At 42.0% G+C, this 23,825-nt stretch overlaps 1 protein-coding gene across 3 annotated transcripts in view; it reads right to left on the bottom strand.

Moving 5' to 3' along the window:
• Eif4e (eukaryotic translation initiation factor 4E) overlaps positions 1 to 23,593 on the bottom strand; it is a 37,491-nt gene extending 13,898 nt beyond the window's left edge. The window contains exons 1-2 of one of the 3 annotated variants that reach the window (XM_059266339.1): positions 23,378 to 23,593; positions 22,356 to 22,402 (exon numbers count right to left, since the gene is read on the bottom strand). In XM_059266339.1, coding sequence (XP_059122322.1) covers positions 22,356 to 22,373 — 18 coding nt within the window. In that variant the 5' untranslated portion in view covers positions 22,374 to 22,402; positions 23,378 to 23,593. Of the gene's footprint in view, positions 1 to 244; positions 371 to 22,355; positions 22,403 to 23,119; positions 23,298 to 23,377 lie in introns of those variants that run through there. The other 2 variants (XM_059266338.1, XM_059266337.1) reach the window with 2 other exon arrangements.
• Between the last annotated feature and the right edge of the window lie 232 nt (positions 23,594 to 23,825).

Genomic DNA, 23,825 nt, shown 5'->3' with positions numbered 1-23,825 from the left:
CACATCACAAGCATTTGAGTTCAGTACTTCTATAGTGAGATGAGAAGCAAGAGACAGGACTACCCAGAAGTTGTGGGCCAGCTAGCTTTGAGAATGAAGATACAGAGGTATGAGCATACACACACACACACACACACACACACACACACACACTAAATACAAGACACCATTTAAAAGTAAGTAAAGAGGCTGGTCAGATAGTTCAGCAGGTTTGTCAACCCGAGTTCAATCCCTGGGTACCCACATGGTAGCAGACAACTGGTTCCTGCAAGTTCTCCTCCTGACATCCATGTTTCCCCCCTACATATACACAAAGAAGTAAATATAAAAAATACATAGAGAAATCATTCAGCATCAACTATGCTTGATTTTGCCCATGGATTACTAATGGTCATAAGCACTTAATCAGAAATTATGAACTTAGAAACTGAATAAATTTAAACACTTATACAAAATAATCAAGGCCCTAAAATTTACATGTAGTCAACTCCTTAAAAAACAAAATCATGCCATACCAGGCTGTGGTGGCGCACATCTTTAATCCCAGCACTCAGGAAGCAGAGCCAGATAGATCTCTGTGAGTTCAAGGCCAGCCTGGTCTACAGAGCGAGATCTAGGTAGGACAGGCAACAAAACTACACAGAGAAACCCTGTCTCGAAAAAAACAAAACAAAACAAAACCAAAACACAAAATCATTCTTATTTTCTCATTAGCCAATTTAAGTCTGAACAGATCACAATTACTGAGAGAGATTTGTCCTGATCGTGGGCCAGGCAGGACCAGGAAAACTATAGCTACAAATGGCACCCAACACCCGGGTTGGCAAGAGTTTCCACCTAAAACCTGAGAAAAAAAGATTCTAAAACGGAGCTAAAAGCAGCTTCCTAGTTGTCTCTCTCAAGTTAGGTTTGAGCTACTACGGTAAGTTCCTGGCACGTTTGACCGGCAGTATGGCAGGAATGAGGCTCTACAAGCGGCACATTATGCTGCATAGTGGATTTAGTCTTTGCTAGTAAAAAAAAAAAAAAAAAAAAAGAGGTTTCTGGGCTACACACTGCTTCGATAGAAGCATAGAACCACTGTTTCTAAGAGTTGATGACTCCCAGAGATGGCGGTAAACTGTACCACCGCCATGTTGGGAAGCTGAGGAGGGCGGAGCCACCAGCCAAAGCTGCTATTTTAGCCCTAGTAATGCTGCAGTTTAAAACAATAGATTCACAATAAGACAGATTCAGATGGAACAAGACTTTAAATGCTTCACAATGTGTGTAAAAATGTACGTAGGCTCGAAAGAGAGAAAAAGAAATATATACAGTTATATAAACAGATAGTTTTTAAAAATAAAATTTTTAAAGAGACAGTAAAGGTAGTATATAAAATAAGCCACGTAAAGATGGATATTACACAGAGAATCTGGATTGTGTTGTCTTTGGGATTTTTAACTGCAGAAAAACATTTGATCATAAAAGCTGTTGAGTTAAGCCAGTATGTATATTTTAAAGGTACCTTGACTTCAAAATTTGCATCTAAGGATATGTTGCTTTGAAAAGGAGGCTCTGCTTTTGTTTCTACAGAAAGCCAGAGGCTATGGATTTGTTCTAGATTAAGATACATCAGGTTTGACCAGCCAAGACCCTCTGAAAGGTCTCCAGTGACACAATGGCCCAGATGATCCAACATCCAGAACGGTTTCAAGGCAACTGGCTCAGACAATACAGCCTCACGGACTACCCCATAAGCCTAAAAATTTCTTTGTGTCCCCATAAGATACAGCGCCCCCCTCCAGCAGGAAGTAGTAAGAGAAGCTACACCCAAATTCCCAAATATACCAAGCTGGCTTTGGAGATGGAATTTGCTCACTCCTCTAAACCCAAGCATATTCCTAAAAGAAAAGATTTAGAGATTCTTGTGTCCCAAATCAAAAGAGCCCTCTGGTGTGGGACAGAGAAAAACCAGTATTTTTATTTAAAACAGGTTAATTATAAATATAATATCTTTCTAAAAGAAGAAAGGGGGATATGATATAGATATATAGGATATAGATATGATAGGATAAAAGGGTAGATTGTTGAACCTACTTTTAAAGAGCAACAACTTGTTTAAAAATGTTTTACATTGCTATGGATTTTAGTCTATTGATACAAATTTAAAGTTAATTTTGTTATACTGTATATATATTTCTATTCTCCTTTGAGGTATTATGCTCATGTAACTCATTTAGATTGCAATGGATAATTAAGAAATACAGATTAATAATTAGTCTTCTATGATGGTCAAACTTATAGTCATGTTGTTTTCTAGGTATACACAGATATAATTCAATTAGGTAGGTAATCTTCAAATACTTCAAACACCTACAGAATATGGCATTTAAAATGTTTTAAAAGTTTAGACTTTCTGGAAAATGAGACATGTCTGCTCCTGGCAACAACGATTTACTTCAGAGAGGAGGATGGGCATCGAAGACACTCTATATGGAGTTTATTTTCACCTTGGCAACAGCCATTTGGGCAAGGAACTGCTCTTGCCTGGACTGCTTGATCAACTGGACATGCAGGACCCATAGGAAGGTGACCACTGAACTTTGCTTGGCAAAATGGTCCTTCAGGTTCCTGCTTCGCAGAGGAAATTGCCAGACACTCTATAGGACACAGAAAAAAGTGACTAAGAGACTCTAGGCCTGTGGGCTGAAGACAGATGCCCCAACTTTACAGAGGAACTTTGGATGGCAGGCCAGGCTGCCAGCTGTCTCTGTCTACTCTCGCAAGACTCCCAAAAGTTGCTTGCGTCTCCCTTTTCTCCCCTTTCTCAGGTAATATTATATCCTTCTGGGGTCTTTGATGTAGTTGAAGACTAGATAGTTATAATTTCCTTAGTTATGATAACAGATAAGTTAGATATAAAACCTTAGACTCACAAATATAAGATAGATAGGATATCTTCTTTAATTTTGCCAAATACAAATAGACTAGATATTATAGACTAAATATTGCAACTGTAATTCTTGTTTGATAATTGTTTTGTTATATGTAATTTTACTATGTGAAAGTTAAAACCTTCCCTTTTGAAAAAAAAAAAAAAGAAGTGGGGAAGTGCTGTGAATATCACTCTGTATAAATAAAATGCTGATTGGCCAGTAGCCAGGCAGGAAGTATAGGCAGGACAAGCAGAGAAGAGAATTCTGGGAAGTGGAAGGCTAAGGCAGAGAGATGCTGCCAGTCGCCACGATGAGAAGCAGATGTTAAGATACTGGTAAGCCGGGCTGGAGAGATGGCTCAGAGGCTAAGAGCACTGACTGCTCTTCCAGAGGTCCTGAGTTCAATTCCCAGCAACCACATGGTGGCTCACAACCATCTATAACGAGATCTGGTGCCCTCTTCTGGCCTGCAGGCATACATGCTGTATACATAATAAAATAAATAAATCTTTAAAAAAAAAAAAAAAAAAAAAAGATACTGGTAAGCCACAACCCACATGGCAACTTATAGATTAATAGAAATGAGTTAATTTAAGATATAAGAACAGTTAGCAAGAAGCCTGCCACAGCCATACAGTTTGTAAATAATATAAGTCTCTGTGTGTTTACTTGGTTGGGTCTGAACAGCTGCAGGATTGGCAGGTGAGAGAGATTTGTCCTGATCGTGGGCCAGGCAGGACCAGGAAAACTATAGCTACAAATAACTGAATGCCATTTCTTCCCTGACTAGATTAAAATAAACAATGCCATCCAGACGAACAGTGGGGATGTCAGTAGGTTATTTAAAAAAAAAAAAAAAAAAAAAAAAAAAGTCAGTGGCTTGGGTGACAGTGTACCAGAGAAAATGAGTGGCAGAAAAGTGAGCCAGAAAAAGCTATGTTCAGATCCGTGGTCCTATGGTGACTCTCAGAATGGCATATTCATAGTGTGACTCTGGCAATCTACCAGAGAACATGGACTCAAAGCACCAGAGGCTTCCATGTTAGGAACACTGAATCCATACAGTCAGGGGTATGGTTGGGGTGTGTCTTTCAGCTTTCAGAAACCAGAGGAAAGTCATATCCTAGGAATAAAAAGCATGGTTTACGTCTTAAGAAATACTAAAAACAAATCTTGATAGTAATAAAACTACACTCTTCAGCTGGAGGTGGAGGTTGCATGCCTTTAATGTCAGCAGCAGATCTCTGCGAGTTCAAGACAAGAGGCCAGCCTGGTCTACAGAGGAAATTCCAGGACAGTCACCGCTACACAGAGAAACCCTGTCTCAAAAACACAAACACAAAAACAACTGCACTCTTCAAAAGATAATACAATCTGTAAGAATTCAGCTCACTGAGGTTGGAGAGATAGTTCAGTGGTTAAGAGCACTGACTATTCTTCCAGCATACCGGGGTTCAATTCCCAGCACCCTCATGGCAGGTCACACCTGCCTGTAACTCCAGATCCAGGGGATCTGACACTATCACAGACAAAACCCTAGCACACATGAAAATAAATAAATATGAGCAAAAATAAAAAAGCTGTAAAAAAAATTAAGCTTACTTATCTGCCAATCAAATATTACAAGGTAAAGAATTTTCTTAAGTGACTAATGGTCAAGAGATTATAAGTCTAAAGACAACTCAGATAACAGTTACCAAAGTCTTAACAACTGCAATTACTACTGAGATACAAATTATTTGATTTAGAAAGTTTTTAATTTATTTTATGTTTGTGAGTTTTGCCTGCACACATGTATATATGTGTGTGTGTGTGTGCAATATTTTCATAAGTCAGAAGGCATCAGATCCTCTAGAATTACAGATGCCAATGTGGGAGCTGGGAACCAGACCAAGGTCATCTGGAAGAGCAGCCAGTGCTCCTAAGCACAGAATCCTCTTTCCAGCCCTTAATTTTATTTTTTTGAGACAAGGTCTCACTATGTAGCCCTGGCTGGACTGTAAGGAGACCTGCCTACTTCTGCATCCTGAGTGCTAGGATCAAAATCATATGCCACAACATGCAGCTGAACACACTTATTTTAAAGTTGCTTCCTACAGAGTAGACGGTGGAACTGCATTACATTTATATACTTAAAAACAAACTTCTTAAAATGGGCATGGTGGTTTGCATCTGTAATTGAAGGACTTGGGAATCTAAATCAAGACTCAATGTTCCAAGCCAGTCTATGCTGTCTAGCCATTTTGGGGTCAGTCTGTGCAACTTTGTGAAACCCTGCCTTAAAAAAAAAAAAAAAAAAAATCAATGTAGCTGAGGCTAGCTTCCAACTCACTCCATCACAGATGATAATCTTGAGTGCTGAGACTGTAAGTGCACACCACCATGCTTGCCTTTCCCAACCACATTTTAAACGGCCTCATTTTACAAGGATTTTCAGGTGTGCAAATCATCTGGACAAAAAAATGAAGGCTAACAATAGATTGTGGCTACTCTCAAAATAATCTAACACATTTTTAACCTAACAGACAGCCTGCCCTTGATATATAAACACAGCATAGTATATATAACAAGTGCATTTCACACAGGCAGACCAGAGAAGAAAGAGCAAAGCCATAGGATGGTGCTGTGTAACCAAAGTACCTGAGAGTCGGGTGATTCATGAAACCAGTTTGGACAGTATGCTACAGACTATGAAGGCCTCAGATGTCAAGCTAGAAGTACACCTCATTGTCTACGCAGTGGAAGCCACGAACTACCCATGGCAGGAAGGGAAGAGAAAAATATCGTCAGTTCAAGTGCAAAAGAGTAAACTTGGTTTAGATCAGTTGATTATATACAGGTCAAGTAAAGGGTTGGATCCCAGGCTCACTGCTGCTGTACCAACAGTGGAAAGTTGAAAAAAAAGCAAGCAAGAGCAGGATAAATCTAACTAGCTGAAAAACAAAACAAACAAACAAGCAAACAAACAAAAACTCAGCCTTTTCAATACTCCTTAAAAACTAGAACATGTTGGCTGGGCGGTGGTGGCGCACGCCTTTAATCCCAGTATTCAGGAGGCAGAGCCAGGTGGATCTCTGTGAGTTCAAGGCCAGCCTGGTCTACAAAGTGAGTTCCAAAGCTACAGAGAAACCTTGTCTCGAAAAAAACAAAAACAAACAAACAAAAAAAAACTAGCACATGTCAATAAGTTAGTAATATCAATGTGTCACAGTCCTAATATTATATGGCTGAGTGTTTCCTGAGTCTACCCCATGTCTGTGGTATTTTCTATAATGTGATGAAATTTTAAATTCTCACTTTGATCACATCAATTTTTCATCAGTTCCCAAAATGCTGGTATGCTTATTTGTGGTTTTAAATATTCAAATCTGTCACCAACTTGCAATACAAATATGCATTTAATCATCTCTTCTGGAATTGAAGATTAGCCCTCCAAGACACTCATTTGTGTCTACCACTACCTTCACACCATAAATAACTGATGCTTTCTCTTTAGGAGAGATCACCTAACCCTTCATCTCCATGTGAAGTGATAAAATCCCTCAGTTTAGTACACGGCTCCTCTAGCACTAATACAGATTTGAAGCAGTAACTCCAAGTGTGACCCACACACCATACTGTTGGTCCATGGGGAAGTTAAGCTATTGAAATGTAAAATAAACATTTGGGAATGTTTACAACATTTGACAGTAATTATATATCTACTAAAATCAATCACATGCCTTTTTCATAGTATGTATCATTTTATAAAAGCAGTACAACTTTTTTCGGGAGGCAAGGTTTCACGTAGCCTAAGCTGGCCCCAAAGACACTAGGTAACAGAGGGCAGATGAGCTTGAATTCCTGATCCTCCAGCCTCTACCATCCAAGTGCCAGGGTAACAGTTGCGCTGGACTAAGCCTAGCTTCAGTCAGCAATTTCAAGAACACAAGTTTTTCACTCCTATACAGCGGGATACAGTGGGCTCAATTCACATCTACAGCCATGTTATCTATCCTCAATGGAATCCCAGTTTTGCCCTTCATGTTGTGTAATTTTGCGTGACAGTTCTCCTGTGCCTCACTTTCCTCATCATAAATGGGCATTACACGCTGGGCCGTGGTGGCGCACACTTTTAATCCCAGCATTCCAGGGCCAGAGGCATGCGGATCTCTGAGGCCAGTCTGGTCTACAGAGAGATTTCCAGGGCTACACAGAGAATCCTTGGCTTGAAAAAGCAAAGATGGGCATTGCAGCACTTATCTAAGAAGATTCACTGCCACGACTAGATGAATCAATAGATGAAAAGCTTTCCTTCAACTAAGTCAGTCCACAATGAATGTATGCTTTACCAGGGAATAACCTAAGGGCATTTGTTAGAGATCTTGCATTTCCTTGTTGATCTAATGGTTCCACATTTATAAACTTTAAGCCTTTTAATATTAATTACATATGTGTGCACATGTGGGCTTTGTTCAGATGCATGCAGGTATCCACTGAAGCCAGAGACAATGGATCCCTCCTGGAGCTGGTGGTGTAAGTGGTACCAACCAAACTCAGGTACTTTGGAAAAACAGTCCATACCCTTAGCTACTGAGCCATCTTTCTAGGCCCTTCTTTTACATTTCTTAAAAAACAAAGACACTGTGCTGGGTGGTGGTGACACAGACCTTTATGCTGGGTAGTGGTAACACAGGCCTTTAATCCCAGCCTTTGGGAGGGAATCTCTGAGTTAGAGGCCAGCCTGGTCTACAGGGCAAGTTCCAGTCAGAGCTACACAAGGAAACTCTGAGAAACTAAAAGCTAACTATATGGTTGCATGGCTTTCCATTCTGCAAATATTTGAGGTACACTGTATGGTTGGAGAGGTATGTTATGATTCTGACAAAAGAGGAAAAGAAATATTATACATATCCTGCTTTCCTCTCCTCTCTGCATCATGTCCACTTAATGTTTCTTGGTAGCTAGTATAAGGAAATCACTTTGGCCTTCTCAGAGTAGAGAGATCCAACACTGTGACATCACTCTACAGTAATACCCAAGAGAACACCTTTTCTGTTCTAAAGTTTTAATACTTTGGGCCTCATTTTCTATATTTTTTGCCTCAATAAATTAATGAATGGCTAGAACATAATATGGAGCTGAACTATTAACAAGGAATATAGTAGATATTGAAGTCAAGACCGAATTAAAGATCAAAGGAGCTAGAGAAAGAAATAAATTATAGGTCTGTTGTGGGAGCCCACAGAGGCCATCTAGTGAGACCTTACTCAGTGAGGTCAGAGACTCTGAGCTTGCACTACCCAGCAGGGCTGCATAAGAAGATGATTTGGTTACAGGCATGTTTACCACGTGTTTGGAAGGGTCTACACTTGGCTGTATGGTGTGCTTTGATCTTGAAAGGGGGAGGGGTCTTTTGCCCCTCCCCTTGGCATTGTTTTTCAATAAAGGACATGCTGTTGGATATTGACCCAGGCCCTCCCGAAGCTATCCTGTGTTTCATCGGCTAAGTCTCTTTCTATCTGATATTTCCTCATTCCTCTCTCCCCCACCTAAGAACCTTTCAAAAGGTAGGAGCCGGACTCCCACAGTCTGTCACATTTGCTCACCTATCATCCTATGACTGCAAGCAATGCTACAACTAACAGCTTCCATTTCCCAGGCTCTGCCTTCACTACTACAGCTGTCCTCTAATAATAGGAACTGCAATCCCAGATCTACCAACTTCTGATGGACTAGGAGGAAGTATTGATTACAAAGTAGAGTACATGTAGGGGATCTAGTTATAGCCCCTATTTGACAACTCCTTTCAATTTTAGCTAGTAGGGTGAACTTTTTAAGAATAAGGATTTAAGTGACTATAAAACTCCCTATATGCATCAATTTCTTCACTTGCAAGGAGTTGTGAGGGGTTTTAGTGATAATCCAACAGTCTGACACAACTATCAACAGTGACAATAGCAATTAGTCATCAATTCTGTTGAGTGTTATGAATTTGAAAAGCCAGCAGAGGAGTAAATGAAGCATACAGAAGATTTCCAAACTCTGAGGTGGTCTGGCTAGTCTTTTCAATTTTACCATAAGGAAACAAATTTAAATTGCAAACGTTGAATCACTAGCATTCATATCTCAGCAACATAACACAAGAATAGTGACCTGCCTGGAGCATGCTCTTTAAATTACAGTCCCTGACTCAACTGCTCTGTCTACCCTCAATTCTACCATCAGACCTTCTCAGCCCAATCACGTACAGCAAGTGTGGATACGTGAAGAAAAAAGTATTGGTGACTTGTCTGGAAACAACTACCCATATGACACCACACTCAAGTGACTAATGTCAATGCTTCCCTTCCTGAAGAAACTGAGAATTGTACAAGTTCAATGCCACAATACTAACTAGTGGAGAAAGCACAACCAGTAAACTAGCACCAGTCCCCCTGGCTTCACTGTTTCAAATGCTATATTAAAAGGCAACACTATTACAGCCAAGGGAGCTGCACACCTACAAGTTACAAACTTAACATCCAACAGGGTCAAGGCCCTACATCAAACCAAGGTACAGATGAGGACAGATGAAATCCAGAGAAACAGCACTTTATGATTTTGAAAATGAGAATTTCAACCCTCACAGCTCATGAAAACTATGACTTTTCACTTTCTGTTGTTTGTTTGAAACAGGGTCTCACTCTGGTACCAGCTGGTCTTCAACAGTAGTGATACCTCCGCAATGCTAGAATTACAAATATGAGCCACCATGCCAGCCTCCTGAAAATTTTTACTTGATCGATGTTACGTAGTTACTATCAAGCAACGTGCTACTACCTCTATGTTCATTATCCCTATACATTCAAACACCACAATGCTGAAGAGATGGCTCGGCAATTAAGTGCACCCCCAACCTCCAAAGGACTAAAATCTGGTACCAGCACTCCTGAGGGGTGGTTCACAACCACCTGTAATTCCAATGTCAGAGGATCCAATGCCTTCTGGCCTCCAGTCACCTGCACTCAAGTCCACATACCCACAGTGTCTGTCTGTCTTTCTGTCTTTCTGTCTGTCTCTGTCTCTGTCTCTGTCTCTCTCTCACACACACACACTTTTAAAAGGTAACTAGAGTGCCTATCTCGTGGGTCATCAATCAAGTGTTTTAATGAATGACTGTAATATTATTCTCTCAGAAAACTATGTGCAGCAAGACAGAAGTCAGCAGGGGTGGTGCAGATAACAAAGTATTGTACTGAAACCTATTTTTGTGTGCTAACTTAAAATATTTATTAAAAACTACAGTACAAAGCCATCAAAACACATCAGTACAGCAAAAGCAGAAAGAGGGACACCGAGCACAGAGACGGACAAGCGGTAACCATCAATGTAGATCAAGCTGGCAGTTCCTTTAGAACTGCAGTAAAGAGGGGCACACGGAAGGAAAACTGATTAAAGAAGCTAGGTTCCTCAATTCCCTCTGCTACCTCAAGCTACTGGGACCACTGTCCTGAGTTCAAAAATAAAACAATTATCTTAGAGGAAACAAGCAGAGAAAAGTGTGAGCGCTTTCTCTCTCTCTCTCTCTCTCTCTCTCTCTCTCTCTCTCTCTCTCTCATACAACCAAAGAGATAAGTTATGATTTTTTGTTTGTTTGTTTGTTTGTTTTTTGAGACAGGGTTCCTCTGTGTAGTTTTGGTGCCTGTCCTGGATCTCGCCCTGTAGACCAGGCTGGCCTCGAACTCACAGAGATCCGCCTGGCTCTGCCTCCCGAGTGCTGGGATTAAAGGCCTGCGCCACCACCGCCCGGCGAGATAAGTTATGATTTTACATGCACATAAAACAATTACAGGAAGCTATAAGAACATCCAAAAGACAAAGAGGAGCAGAAAGAAAAATACCTGCAAATTAAAATAATATCTAAAAGATTAGAAAATACATAAAATTTACCCCAAAAATTAGTCTAAGAAATCTAAACAATGAAGGAAAAAAAGGAAAAACATACATGAATGAATGAATGAATGAATGAATGCATACTAACAGACTTGTCAGAAGTGATGTATTTGAGCTGTCATGTTTAAAAAATCCAGCCTTGCCGGGCGGTGGTGGCGCACGCCTTTAATCCCAGCACTCAGGAGACAGAGGCAGGCGTATCTTTGTGAGTTCGAGGCCAGCCTGGTCTACAGAGCAAGATCCAGGAAAGGAGCAAAGCTACACAGAGAAACCCTGTCTCGAAAAACCAAAAAAAAAAAAAAAAAAAAAAAAATCCAGCCTTCCCGCTGTATGCTTGGAAGCAGCCAAAGTGTAACTTTCTTAGCTGTCCCAAATCTCTCAGCTCACCCAGACTACAGCCACCTCCACCATGCCAGCTAGGTTCAAGCAAAGTCCTGTGTCTGAAGTACACAGATTGTTAAATCTGTCTGAACTGTCCCCAGGTCTATATCCAATCTAAAAATAAGAATAAATAAATAAATAAACAAACAAACAAACAGAGGATGGGTGATGTCAAGACAAGAGAGAGTTACAAGCACTACAGCAAACTGACAAAGAAAATGGGGGTACCTTTTGGTTCTGCATGGACCATCAAAGCTCTCCAAGAACTGCCAGAAGAAAACCACCACAAAGGAGAGTAATTCTTTGGTGGTGGTGGTGGTGGTGGTGGTGGTGGTGGTGGTGGTGGTGGTGTTTGAGACAGGGTTTCTCTGTGGAACTGTTACGTCCTGGCTGTCCTGGAACTCACTTTGAAGACCAGGCTGGCCTCAAACTCAGAACTCAGAGATCTGCCTCCTCTCTGAGATTAAAGGCGTGTCACCACCTAGCTAAGGGTAACTCTAATTAACAAAGATATCCCAGAGAACTTTCTGGAGCCACCACAAAGTCTGTGGCTGCAGTGTTGTTGGCTACCACCCTCATGACATCAACAGTGGTACAGCAGAATAGTCAACTAGTTAAGAATTACAACGAAAATATTTCAATAAATCAAATTATAAAGGTAAGAAAGTCCAGGAAGCACCAGTACAATGGATGAAAACACGTATGCTAACAGAGACAAGAGGAAAACAAGCCATTGCAGTGACTGAACAAAGACTTCTGAACAGCTACAACAGAAGCTGACCATAGAATGGCTTCAGTTTCTCAGGATACCAATACAGGCACAATATTGCTTAGTTAGTTACCAAGGTCTTGAAAACCATTTAATTCCATGTACACTTACTTTCTTACTCTGACAATTTCATACATATATAGACATTTTCATCTCCAGTGCCCTCTCTCACCTCCCACTCCCAATGAACAAGCCATGCTTCCCACGTCTCCCTCCCATCTTTGTCTAATGTTCTGCGACCCACTGGGTTTAATTAGAATTGTCTGCATGATCATGGGGTCGGGTGGGGTGGATTATTTACTGGAGCACAGGAAATCTCAGTGGCTATCCCACTGAAGAAAATGATTCCCATTTCCCTCGGCCCATGTACTTTTTCTCTTAAAAAAAAAGAAGATACTGATCTAACTAACAGTGTGAGACAAGAAACCAAACAGGAAAAGGCAATGGGGCACAGCAAACAGACCAGTGCAAGTCACACAGTCAGAAGGAAGGGAACCAGGAGCACAGTGCACTACATAACAGAAAGCAGCTTGTGACTTAGGTCAAAGTGATAAGCAACGTGATTTGATGGGCTATAATGGCAACATGCCCATTACCTTATCTAATGAACACAAACAAAATACCAGTTCAATGGCAGAGTGCTTGCCTAGCATCTGTAAGGCCCTGGGTTCGGGTAACAGCACTGCAAAATATAAAAATAAAACTGAAAACACATCAACTGTTGTGGTATGTCTGGCCCAGATCTTAATTTATACATTACTCATTTTGACCACAATATTGAAGCTTTTTTTTCTTTCTGTTCAGCTGGCCTGTACATTTAGACTAAAGCAGCCTAACTTTAATCTAATCTTAAAACAAGGTAAGAGTGGCCCACTCCTACAGACTACTGTCTATTATTGAAGAGTGTTTGCCTGGCCCGTAAGACAGACCAGTCAGATAGTAGAGTCCTACCTTCTCAGGACATGCTCACAATTTTATTCACTGGCTTCTCCGGGAAGACCTATGCTACAAATTCTAGAAGCTGAAGGCAGACTACAAGTCCAAAATTTTACTAAATTGTTTTCATCTTTTTTTCTTATACACCATGTAGGTTTTCAAGGTGGTTTTTTTGTTTTGTTTTGTTTTCTTTTGTTTTTGACACCAAAGCTAAACAGTAAGTCAGGTCTGGTATTACAGGCCTGTGATTCCAGAACCTGAAAGGTGATGGATAACAAGTTCAAGGCCATCCTGAGGCATCTCAGACCCTGTTTCAAAATAAAAACAAAACTAAGTTAGAGCACTTACCTACTCAACAAGTACCCTAGACTCAATCTCCATTTTTATTAGTGTTAATGTAAAATGGAGCTTACTGTTAAATACATACATACATACATAAATGTGGGACTATGCATTAGGGGAACACACCTTTAATCCCAGCACTTGGGAGGCAGAGGCAGATGATCTCTGAATTCAAAGCCAGCGTGGTCTACAAAGTGAGTTCCAGGAAACCATGGTTACACAGAGAAACCCTGTCTCAAATAATACCCCACCCCCCGAAAGGAGATAAAATAGGGAGACAATGTCCGAACTAGTTATCTTATTCCACCAAATAAATCCTCCAGTACCCAGGAATGGGTTTTATCTTGTTGAGCCATTGGCCAAAGGAATTCCACAGACTGCCACCTCCACCGCAAACATCACAGGCTATTGCCAAGACTATTGGTTGCTCTCCACAACCTGGTGGTAAGGCCCTATTGCTGAAGACAACACTTAAGTCAATGAACACAAAAGTCCAGCTGGTGTCTAACCAAAAGTTTCACCCCTACTGACTGACATCAGGGTACTGGAATGTACTCTGCAGGCTATCAGGAGATCAGTGCTTTATTCAACTGACATCAGAGATGCTGCTTCTGGCAGTAGGTGAGAATTAACAGAGACCCACAACTGGACAATTTGCAGAAAGCAAGAAACTTCGTAGAGCACCCAGTCCTGAAGGGGGTGTCTTCATCAAAGCCCTCCCCACAGGGCTCAGGATCTATATGGAAGCGGCAGGAAGACTGTAAGAGCCAGGTGAAGACACTCTAAGAAAAGTGTCTTCAAGATGCAGCAGGATTGACGCACATTATGAACACAAGCACATATGACCGTGGCAGCAAGCGCAAGGCCCTGGGTTCGGTCCTCAGCTCCGGGAAAAATTAATTAATAAAATAAAAATCTACAGTTTAAAATAAAAATCTACAGTAAGAAAAAAAAAAGGGGACCAACTGTCCCAAGTCAAGATAGTGAGTAGTAGGTAGACAGACAAAAAAGAAAGACTATGGGGCTGGAGAGGTGGCTCAGCAGTTAAAAGCACTTGCTGCTCTTCCAGAGGACCCAGGTTTAATTCCCAACAGTCACCTCTAAGTCCAGCTCCAAGAATCCAATGCCTTTTTCTGGCCTCCTCTTGCGCCCCTCCCCCACATATAAATAAAAATAAAATACATTTAAAAGGCCTTTTTTAAAAAGTAAGACTATGACAATGGAGTAAAAAGAAAGTTGATTTCCTTAGTGGGGTACTTGGTTTCCAGTTTATTATTATAAACCATATAAGTACATATATATTATTACTCTATACCGTATGTATGTACATACATTTTATGTATTTATGTATAGGCATATACAATTTCCATTTTTTTTTAACTCAGAGAACAATACCAATTTCATACACTTTATTTTTTAAACATGTGTTTTTGGATAAATTTAAATATCCAGCCAAATTGGACATCCCTAATTGTATTTTCTAAATTAAACCAAATATAAAATACACAAAACCCACATGGTAGACAGAACCAACTTCCACCCCCGTCCTCTGACCTCCAATGATCCCCTTAGCACATGTTCCCTCACTAAATAAGTGTAATAAATATTACTAGAAAACAAGCAAATAAGTAATATTTAGAATGAACAGGGTATGTGGGGATAGGCAAGAGTTACTTTTCACAGTGATAAAAGGGCCAGGCACAGTGGCACACACCTTTAATCTCAGCACTCAAGAGGCAAAGGCAGGCAGATCTGAGTTCTGGGCCAGACGGAGATACAGTGAAACCCTGTCTCAAAAACAAAAATGGCATGTGCACTCCCTGGGGAGATGGCTTAGTGGTTCAGAGTACTTGTTGCTATTGTAGAAGATAACAAGTTTAATTCCCAGCATCCACATGGTGGTTCACAACCATCTGTAACTCCAATTCCAGAGAACCCAACGCCCTCTGACCTCCACAGGCACCCACATACACATGACATACATTCACATAAGACACAAGTAATAAATAAAATAAAAAACAAAATAATAAAAGACAGGATTTAGCCTGTGACAGTCAATGTATTTAGTATGTTTCATTAACTCAACCTTAATATACATTGATATAATTGGTTTTTATTCTGTACTCCTAGGCATTTTACAGCAGTCTCATTATACAACAATGTAACTGGTAATTTTTTTCTGTAACCTTGTGCATTTTATAACACAGTTAAAAATACTGAAATGGATTCTATCCATAGCAACGCAAAGAGAAAAATATAGAGAATATGACCACAGACTTCATCAGAATGCTAAAGGAATTTATTTCAATTTTAGATCATGACCATTGATTAGTTATTTTAAAAAAAAATTTATAAAAGCACAATAATAGCTAAATACCATTATAGAATTTACAAGCCAAAATAATGAAAAACACTATACAATTTTAAAAAGAAAAATATATACTTATGTGTATCTGTCTCTAATATATGCATTATATATTGTATATATAAAATTCATAACCCTACCACCCATACCATATGGCATAGACTTTCAGTGGAATGATTTTATATTAACTTATTCATGTTTAATGATGACCTAAGCATCAATTTTATCCTTAATGTACAAGTTTTGCTGAAAAGCAGAGTTGAACATTTTAGTTTTGGTTGAATTTTGATGTAGTTTTCCTCCCCCTTAACATCAATACATCAATAAAGCTTCAGATTTGCTTTGGGGTTTAAGTCCTAACTCATTTAGCACCTATATAATCTTGGCAAGATAAAATACAATTTACAAAAATATAATTCTTTACCTATAAAATACTTAATTCATCTAAAATATAAGGAGAAAAATATGCACTTTTCACCTTTCTGTTAAGAAATCAGATATTCTTGCCTTCAGTGACACTTGAACAGACATTGCAGCTGCCAGGCTACTGTCCCCTAAGAATTCATATGGAAATACTAATACATTGATACTAAAATCTGTCACTATAAAAGCAAAGACTATTACAGCTGATTTCTGTACAGCACACTGTAGTAACAAGCTTAAATACCTGTTAATAGTCATTATAGCTGAAACTTTCCCAAAAATAACTTTCACCCTGGCAAGCCTATCTAAAATTACTTAGTCTACAGCAAGTAAATTCCTGTTTGTGGATTTCTTTTCTTTTTAAAATTCACTGAAACTGCCGGGCGGTGGTGGCGCACGCCTTTAATCCCAGCACTCGTGAGGCAGAGCCAGGCGGATCTCTGTGAGTTCGAGGCCAGCCTGGGCTACCAAGTGAGTTCCAGGAAAGGCGCAAAGCTACACAGAGAAGCCCTGTCTCGGAAAACCAAAAAAAAAAAAAAAAAAAAAAAAAAAAAAAAAAAAAATTCACTGAAACTTTTCACTAGCAAAATATCCTAAGAGGCAAACAAGAAGTCAGGAGAAAGGAAGCGGTCACTTGCTATCTTTTGAAATCTACCTACAAAGTTCTAGACCGAGTACTAAAACATGACAATTACACAATGAGCTCTCCATGCCAACTTTAAATAGAAGATATTTGAGGTAAAAACCAGCTCCTATTCTGAAAATGTACATGATTTTTGTCATTATTCCCTAAACACAGGGTTGATCTTGCTGTGGCATTTGTGTTATGCTGAACTCATTATCCCAAGTTCACAGCAGGATGAATACGTTACATGCAAATATACCATTGCATATGAGGCGTAAACTATCTGCAGGCTATTTTCTTAAAATTCTACGTTTTAATTCGACATGATCACATAAGCGTTGTCTTAAAGCCTGTCTACACAACCTTCAATTTTATAGCTGAAGCAAAGCCCCTAGTAAGCTTATCAACACTAAGCTCCCCTTTCTGAAGCTACCCTGCATGCCCAGCAGATAGATGGCAGTGTGATGTTTAGGAGCACATACTCTGGGACCTGGCTACCTTAAAGGTTTCCTCATCTGTGAAGACTAACTCCACTATCTCACAGAACTGCTGCAAGCATATATAAATGAATATATATAAAGTATTTGCTGTGATGCCTGACACACACTAAGTTAGCAATTAATAAAGATCTGCCTATATTAAAAATAGCCACTACAAAAGCAAACAGTTGTTACCAACAGGCGGTGATTAAAAGGTCATTTTTTAAAAATTACTTGCTTAGAACACTAAATCCACCTTCCTGGAAATACTAGTCAGGCTTATCATGAATTCAACATAAATAAATCCTCTTAACATAGTGTAACTAAGCCTCCCATCAATTTCCATGGAATAACGTATTTTTAAAATTTAAAGGGACACATGCACACTCTCGTGCGCATGTGCACACACACAACAACTTTTTCTGACTATTAAGACAAAAAATGATTATTTTTTAGATGAAAAGCAATCCGTTCTTCTCTAGATGTGACTAGACTCTTTGGTAAGGACAGGAAAGGGAACAATCCTAAGGCTGTGATCATAGGCTTCCCCAAGGCTTGCTAATGGCCAAGGACTGGCAGAATTTCCCAGCAGATGTGTGCATGCAGAGGTACCTGTACGCAGAACCTTGATCAAGTATAAACGTTAGATCCACACATGATAACTATCCTCTTAGTACTACATTTAAAAATCAGGATCACTTTAGGATATTTGATTCCCATTTTTCAACGTTCCTCATCACAGAGACATTTTAATGACTATAGAAGCCATGCTCATTTCCACTTCTCAGCCATCTCCCTGAGAAAGATGGCACAAATCACAATGTAACAGAAGATAATCTTCAATGTGGCAGGGAAGGAAAGGAGAAATGATTGTTGCCAGAACAGCTACTGGAAGTCCAGGGCTGCTGGCACTTCTACTGAACTTTATATTCTTAGCCTTCTAGAAGAGTGGTTCTCAACCTTCCAATGCTGTGACCCTTTAATACAGTTCTTCATGCTGTGGTGACCCACGGCCATAAAATTATCTTTTGTTACTACTTCATAACTATAATTCTGCTACTTTATGAATCATAACATAAATATCTGTGTTTTCTAATGGTCTTAGACGACCCCTGTGGAAGCATTGTTCAACCCTAAGTTGAGAGCCACTGTTCTAGAAATTAAGTGTTTCATGAAAGTGTTATTTGCTCAGGACTTTGTTCAATCTGGATTAAGCCAACCTGACTCATTTTACATCTGATTCTATGGAACTATGATGTGTAAAGTATACACCCACATTTCATTTCTCTAAGTCAAATAATTACAGATTCAGAGTATAAAGTAAAGTGAAATGTGAAATAAACACCTGAACAAAGTTATTAATAAAATGGGTTCCTCACTTAAAAGTTTGTCAAAGTTTGCTTACCCATCAACAGTTTTTTGTTGGTAAATATATTATACTTTAGAACATTTAGCTCTTTTCCTGTTTTCTTTAAAAGCTTTCCAAACATATATTTACTCATTTTTCTGGGTGTATACTTGCCTTGGTGTGGATTTGAAGGTCAGAGGACAACTTTGCAAGAGGTCCTGTTTGCACTATGAGGGTTCTAGGGCTCTAACTCATATCGTCAAGCTTGGCAGCAAACACCCTTACCCTAAGCCTCTCAGTGGACCTTTTTCCTTAAGATCTGATTGTGCTTTGAGACCAGGTCTTGACATGTAGGCCAGGCTGCACTAAAATTCCCAATTCTCTTGTTTCCACTTCCAAGTACTCAGATTACAGGCATGCACCACCACAGCTGGCTTCTCCATGTCTGTCAGTCTTATTTTAAAAGCAGGTTGCTAAGTATAAAGAGAGGAAATATCTGGACTAGGTGTGGTGGTCCACACCTGTATATCCCAACACTGGGAAGGAAGAAGAACTCCCACCCAAGTTTTAGGCCAACCAGCCCAATCCACAAAGTAAGTTCCAACAGACACACACACATACAAAAACAAGAAATTATAAAAACTAATGAAAGTATTCTCTAAATAACAAGAAAAACAGAGCAGAAGAAAAGCAACCTATCCAAAAAGAAACATGAACCACTAGAAGACGGTTAAGGACACTGTCTGCCATCTTCATTCAGTCTATTTTGACTTTCCTACAATTCAAACTAAGAGGAGTAGCCTTTGTCCACAGGTTCTGTGAAGCAATACACTTGCCTTAATGTTACCTTTTCAACTTCTCAATTTATATTTATAAGCTATTACTTATGTAACCAAGCTCAAACACTTAGAAATACTGCCATATCAAAATGACTGATCATTGATGCAATTTCCATAGACTAAAAATTTGACGAATACTTATAAAAGGTTGGATATGTAAGGGGAGAAAAATCACCTACTCATGACTCTAAGTGGCTCTCAACCCTCCTAATGCTACGACCCTTTAATACAGTTCCTCATGCTCTGGTGGCCCCCAGCCATATAAAATTATTTTTGTTGCTACTTCGTAAGTGTAATTTTGCTACTGTTATGAATCAAAATGTAAATATCTGTGGTTTTAGATGGTCTTAGATGCTCCCGAGAACTACTACAATTAAGCACACTACAAAAAAAATCTAAAGAAACTCACAAGCGCCAGGCGGTGGTGGCTCACACCTTCAATCCCAGCACTCGGGAGACAGAGCCAGGTGGATCTCTGTGAGTTCAAGGCCAGCCTGGGCTACAGAGTGAGTTCCAGGAAAGGCTCCAAAGCTACACAGAGAAACCCTATCTCGAAAAAACTAAATAAACAAATAAGATTTTTACAAGCTTCAATGCAGTTCAACTGCAATCCAATAGTAAAACAATCAGCTGTTTTAAAAAAGTTATTTGAAACTGAAAAAGCATGAGTCTAGTTTAGTAGTAGAATTAGCTTAGTACGCACCAGGCCTGACCTGAAATCAAGCACCAAAACCAAATCTTTGTTGTTTTTCAAGACAGGGTTTCTGTGTAGCCCCAGCTATCCTGGAACTGTGTAGCCCGAGCTGGCCTCAAACTCAAGAGATTCACCTGCCTCTGATGGATTACAGTGCTGGGATTAAAGGCATGTACCACTACAGCCGGGCTCCAAAAACAAATCTTAAAAATATTAAAAATACCATATGACTAGTCAACAGGCGGGGGTGTAAAAAAATCAAACAAAGAACCCATGTACCTCAATGCCATTTTGCATACTATCTCCAACTACTTTCAATACAACTATCACAACAGAGTCATCACTAGGAGTATTTCACCTCTGACCCCAACACTGGCAGTTAGGCTCCATAAGAGCTCACAATGAACAAGTACAGAGCACATTTTGTTCAACTTTGTATCTAAATCTCACTTGTTTCCTCACCCTAAACATAGCATCAGGTCTAAATATGGACTCAGAATAAAATCTAAAGACTAAATTGTGGCTTTCACATTCCAAGACTTCAATGTAACTGAACTATCATAGAACGGACACACTGCTGTTTTATTGCTTAGGGTCTTTGGGTTGCCTCTATTATTACCCATACTATTTTCCCTTAACACTTGGTTGAGAAAGGTAGAAGACTCAGTCGAACGTAGACATCAGAACTTGTCAAGAGAGTTTAAGTTAAATTTAAATGCTTCCCTCTTGTTCTTACATAACACTGATATTCTAAAGTCAGTTCATTTCACTAAACTTACGAGGCAGTTTTGCAGACAACCAAATTGCCAGGAAAACCGATGCCAATAAAAAAAAAAAGTAAATCATGCCAAAAAGAAAAAAAAAACCGTTTCCGTGAATTCTGCCAGGATAAGTCCATTTTGCAAACTAATCAAAATTCTTGAGTCTATAGGTGAGTTTTTAATTTTTTTTTAAAAAATCTAGCAAACACAGTCTACAAACTCTTGTATGTCAAAGGCTTCTGGTTGCTAGTCTACACCTTTAATCACCTGAGACTTTATCACACAGGTGTGACATTCCTTAAAAAACCTGAATGGATGGCCAGCTGCTGGCAAACCCAAACCATGACAAAAAAAACACTCTTCTGCCTTCCGGGTAACTACCAGCGTGCTGCTCGGTGAGCATCTTGCTTCAATCAATTTCGGAATAGTGCTTTAATTAAGAGGAAAGCAGTGTAGGATGGGAGGGGGGAAATCAGAGGGAAACGCCGGAGGTACCAGAGTTCAGCAAAAGCGCTTGAATTTCGATCCTCCGGACTCCAAACGCTCTTCTCCGACTTCCACACGGGAGCCGCGGCACGCGCTGCCGCCCCCATGCTAATGTTTTTTCTTTTAGACTTAAGAAAAGACGATCTTGAAAGTTTCTATTTCCAGTATCAGTGTTCGCTGGCTATCTTCCGGGACGGTCAAGTCGCGTAAGAGCGGAAGAATCTACGGAGTCGTCGGAGGCGTGCGCGCTGCGCCGAGAAGATGAATGAATGGGAGCCCGGCGCGTGTGAACTGCAGGGCTCCGGCCAGCCAACCCGCGGCCGCGATCTGTAGGCCTCGCTCCTCCCCGCTCCCTCCTCCATGACAGCCCAGTCCCGGTGCGGAGGGGCCGGGACGCTGGGATCACCGTTCCCGGCCGCCCCCCTCCCCCGGCCCCGAGAGGTGCGTGGCGCGACCCCAGGGCGTCCTCCCACTCCACCCCGCAGCTCCGCGGCTCTCCGCGGGACGCGCTCGCCCTCTTGCCGCGCCCCTCCCGCCCGCCCGCCCGGCCCCGCGCGCCCACCGGCTCCGCCGAGCCCACCCTCCTGAACGGCTCGTGCGCGGCCGGCACGAGGACCCCGGCGGCGGGGCGCGGGCAGCGGGGCGCGGGCGGCGGCGGCGGCGGGGCGCAGCGGCCCCGGGCTCTCCCTCCGGCTCTTCCAGGCCGGTTCACCGCCCACCCGCCCCGCCGAGCACCGTGCCCGCTAAGAGCCCGCCCCGCGCCCCCGGGACCCGGGCCGCCCCCCGCGCCGCCGGCCCGCGCCGCCCCCACCGCCGGCCGCACCTCCGGGCCGCGCGGCGGCGCCCCTCCCCCACCGCCCCGGTGCCCGGGCCCCCCACACGGCGTGTGCGCTCCACGCTGCCGCCGCCAGCCTCCCGGCGCCAAGGCTGCCTGCGGAAGGTCAGGCCGGGGGACAGGGGCCCGGCGCGGCCGGGGGCGGCGTGCGCGCCGGGAACGCCGTCCCGCGGGGAGTCCCTGAGCGGACGGAGCCAGAGCGCGGGGACCTCGGGGGTGGGGGCCGAAGGCAATACTCACCGGTTCCACAGTCGCCATCTTAGATCGATCTGATCGCACAACCGCTCCTGAAGGGGGGGGGCGAGAGGAAAAAAATGAGATTCAAACCGGATTGGCCGGCTCCTGCCCACGTGACGGACGTGTCCGTTTGGCCCTGGCGGCGCCTGCGCAAGACTGCAGCTGCGTGGGGACCGAGAGGCTTCTGGGAAGTGGAGTCTCTTTTTTTTTTTTTTTCTTAACGCGAAGAAGTTTTTTTTTTTTCCTCTTAAAAAAAAAAAAAAACTGATCACGTGGTCGCTGGCGAGGGTGCGCGGCTCCCGGCGCCGCGGGTGCTAGCTGCAGAGTAGGTTTTAGGCCTCTGCGGTGTAGCGAGCAGAGCTACGGTCGCAGTCACTGCGGGGCATTCCTGCTGTGCCCTTTGTCGCCCAGTCCTCCCATCTTTCCTAGAAGATTGGGAATTGCACGCTCAGCACACGCAAGGAGGCTTCATTTGCTTAGCTGAGGTTCTAGGACAAGTTGCTTGTGTGTTTTTATTGAGTTTTCTTTTCGCCTCCCACCATTTTCTCTTGGTTTCAGAAAGAGGCGGCGATGGAGAGTCGTTGATGCGGTCTGCGTTCCCCCCGTCCCCGTTCCACTAACGCGGGTGGTCACTTGTTTCCATCGCTGCCCAAGCGGGTGGGCGGGCTAGCCCACAGTACCCACTCGCACGCTTGGGGAGGAGGAGTGCACGCGTCGGCTTTTCCTGTTCCCAGTCCTGAGATGAATGTGTCAGGGTTGAATCTTACTGGACGTAAAAAGTTTGGAAGTTCTGTCCAATCAGTTCCAGTATTCTGCTTGAACGTGAACGGAAATAGCCTACGTCCAGGTGCCAGCCAGGGAAGCCACTCGGGGCTCCGCTGACTCAGCCCTGGACTGAAGGTCAGGAGTCGTTAAGCCGGGTCAACTATGACTCTTGACGTTGACTCATGCTCCTTAGGCGAGTGACTTAATCGCTCGGTGCCTCAGCTTTTTCATTTATGAACCAAAGATGATAATACACTTACCTCACAAGGGTGTGCTGTGGTAAGGACTGTAACCAGCTTTGAAAACGCTTCGGAATCTAAATGCTTAGGAGCAAGTGCGTGCCTTCCTAAGAACCAGCTGCTTCTCCTTCCGCTGCTGTTTTAACAATTTTTTTTCCTGATACAGAGTCTCCTGTAGCCCAAGGCTAGCCTCGAACTTGCGGTGTAGGGGAGGATGGCTTTGAACTGTAGATCTTCCCGCCTCCACCTCCTCCCAAAGTACTGGGAATGCTGGCGCATGCCAGGGTGGGGGTGGGGTAATGCGGCGATTGGGGTGGAACCTAGGGCTTCCTGAGTGCTACATCCCCAACCCTTAACAATGTTTTAAATTTTTCTTTGGTTTACTTTGTTACGTTGCCATGTACACCAACACAGTTTTAAAGTTTCAAGACCCTTTTTCTTTTCGAATGTAGCTGCTCTCAACAGAAGC

The sequence above is a fragment of the Peromyscus eremicus genome, chromosome 6 (assembly GCF_949786415.1).
Source record: "Peromyscus eremicus chromosome 6, PerEre_H2_v1, whole genome shotgun sequence".
Taxonomy (NCBI): domain Eukaryota; kingdom Metazoa; phylum Chordata; class Mammalia; order Rodentia; family Cricetidae; genus Peromyscus; species Peromyscus eremicus.
The sequence above is the reverse complement of the archived record's forward strand: the minus strand, read 5'-3'. Positions and strand labels throughout refer to the sequence as shown.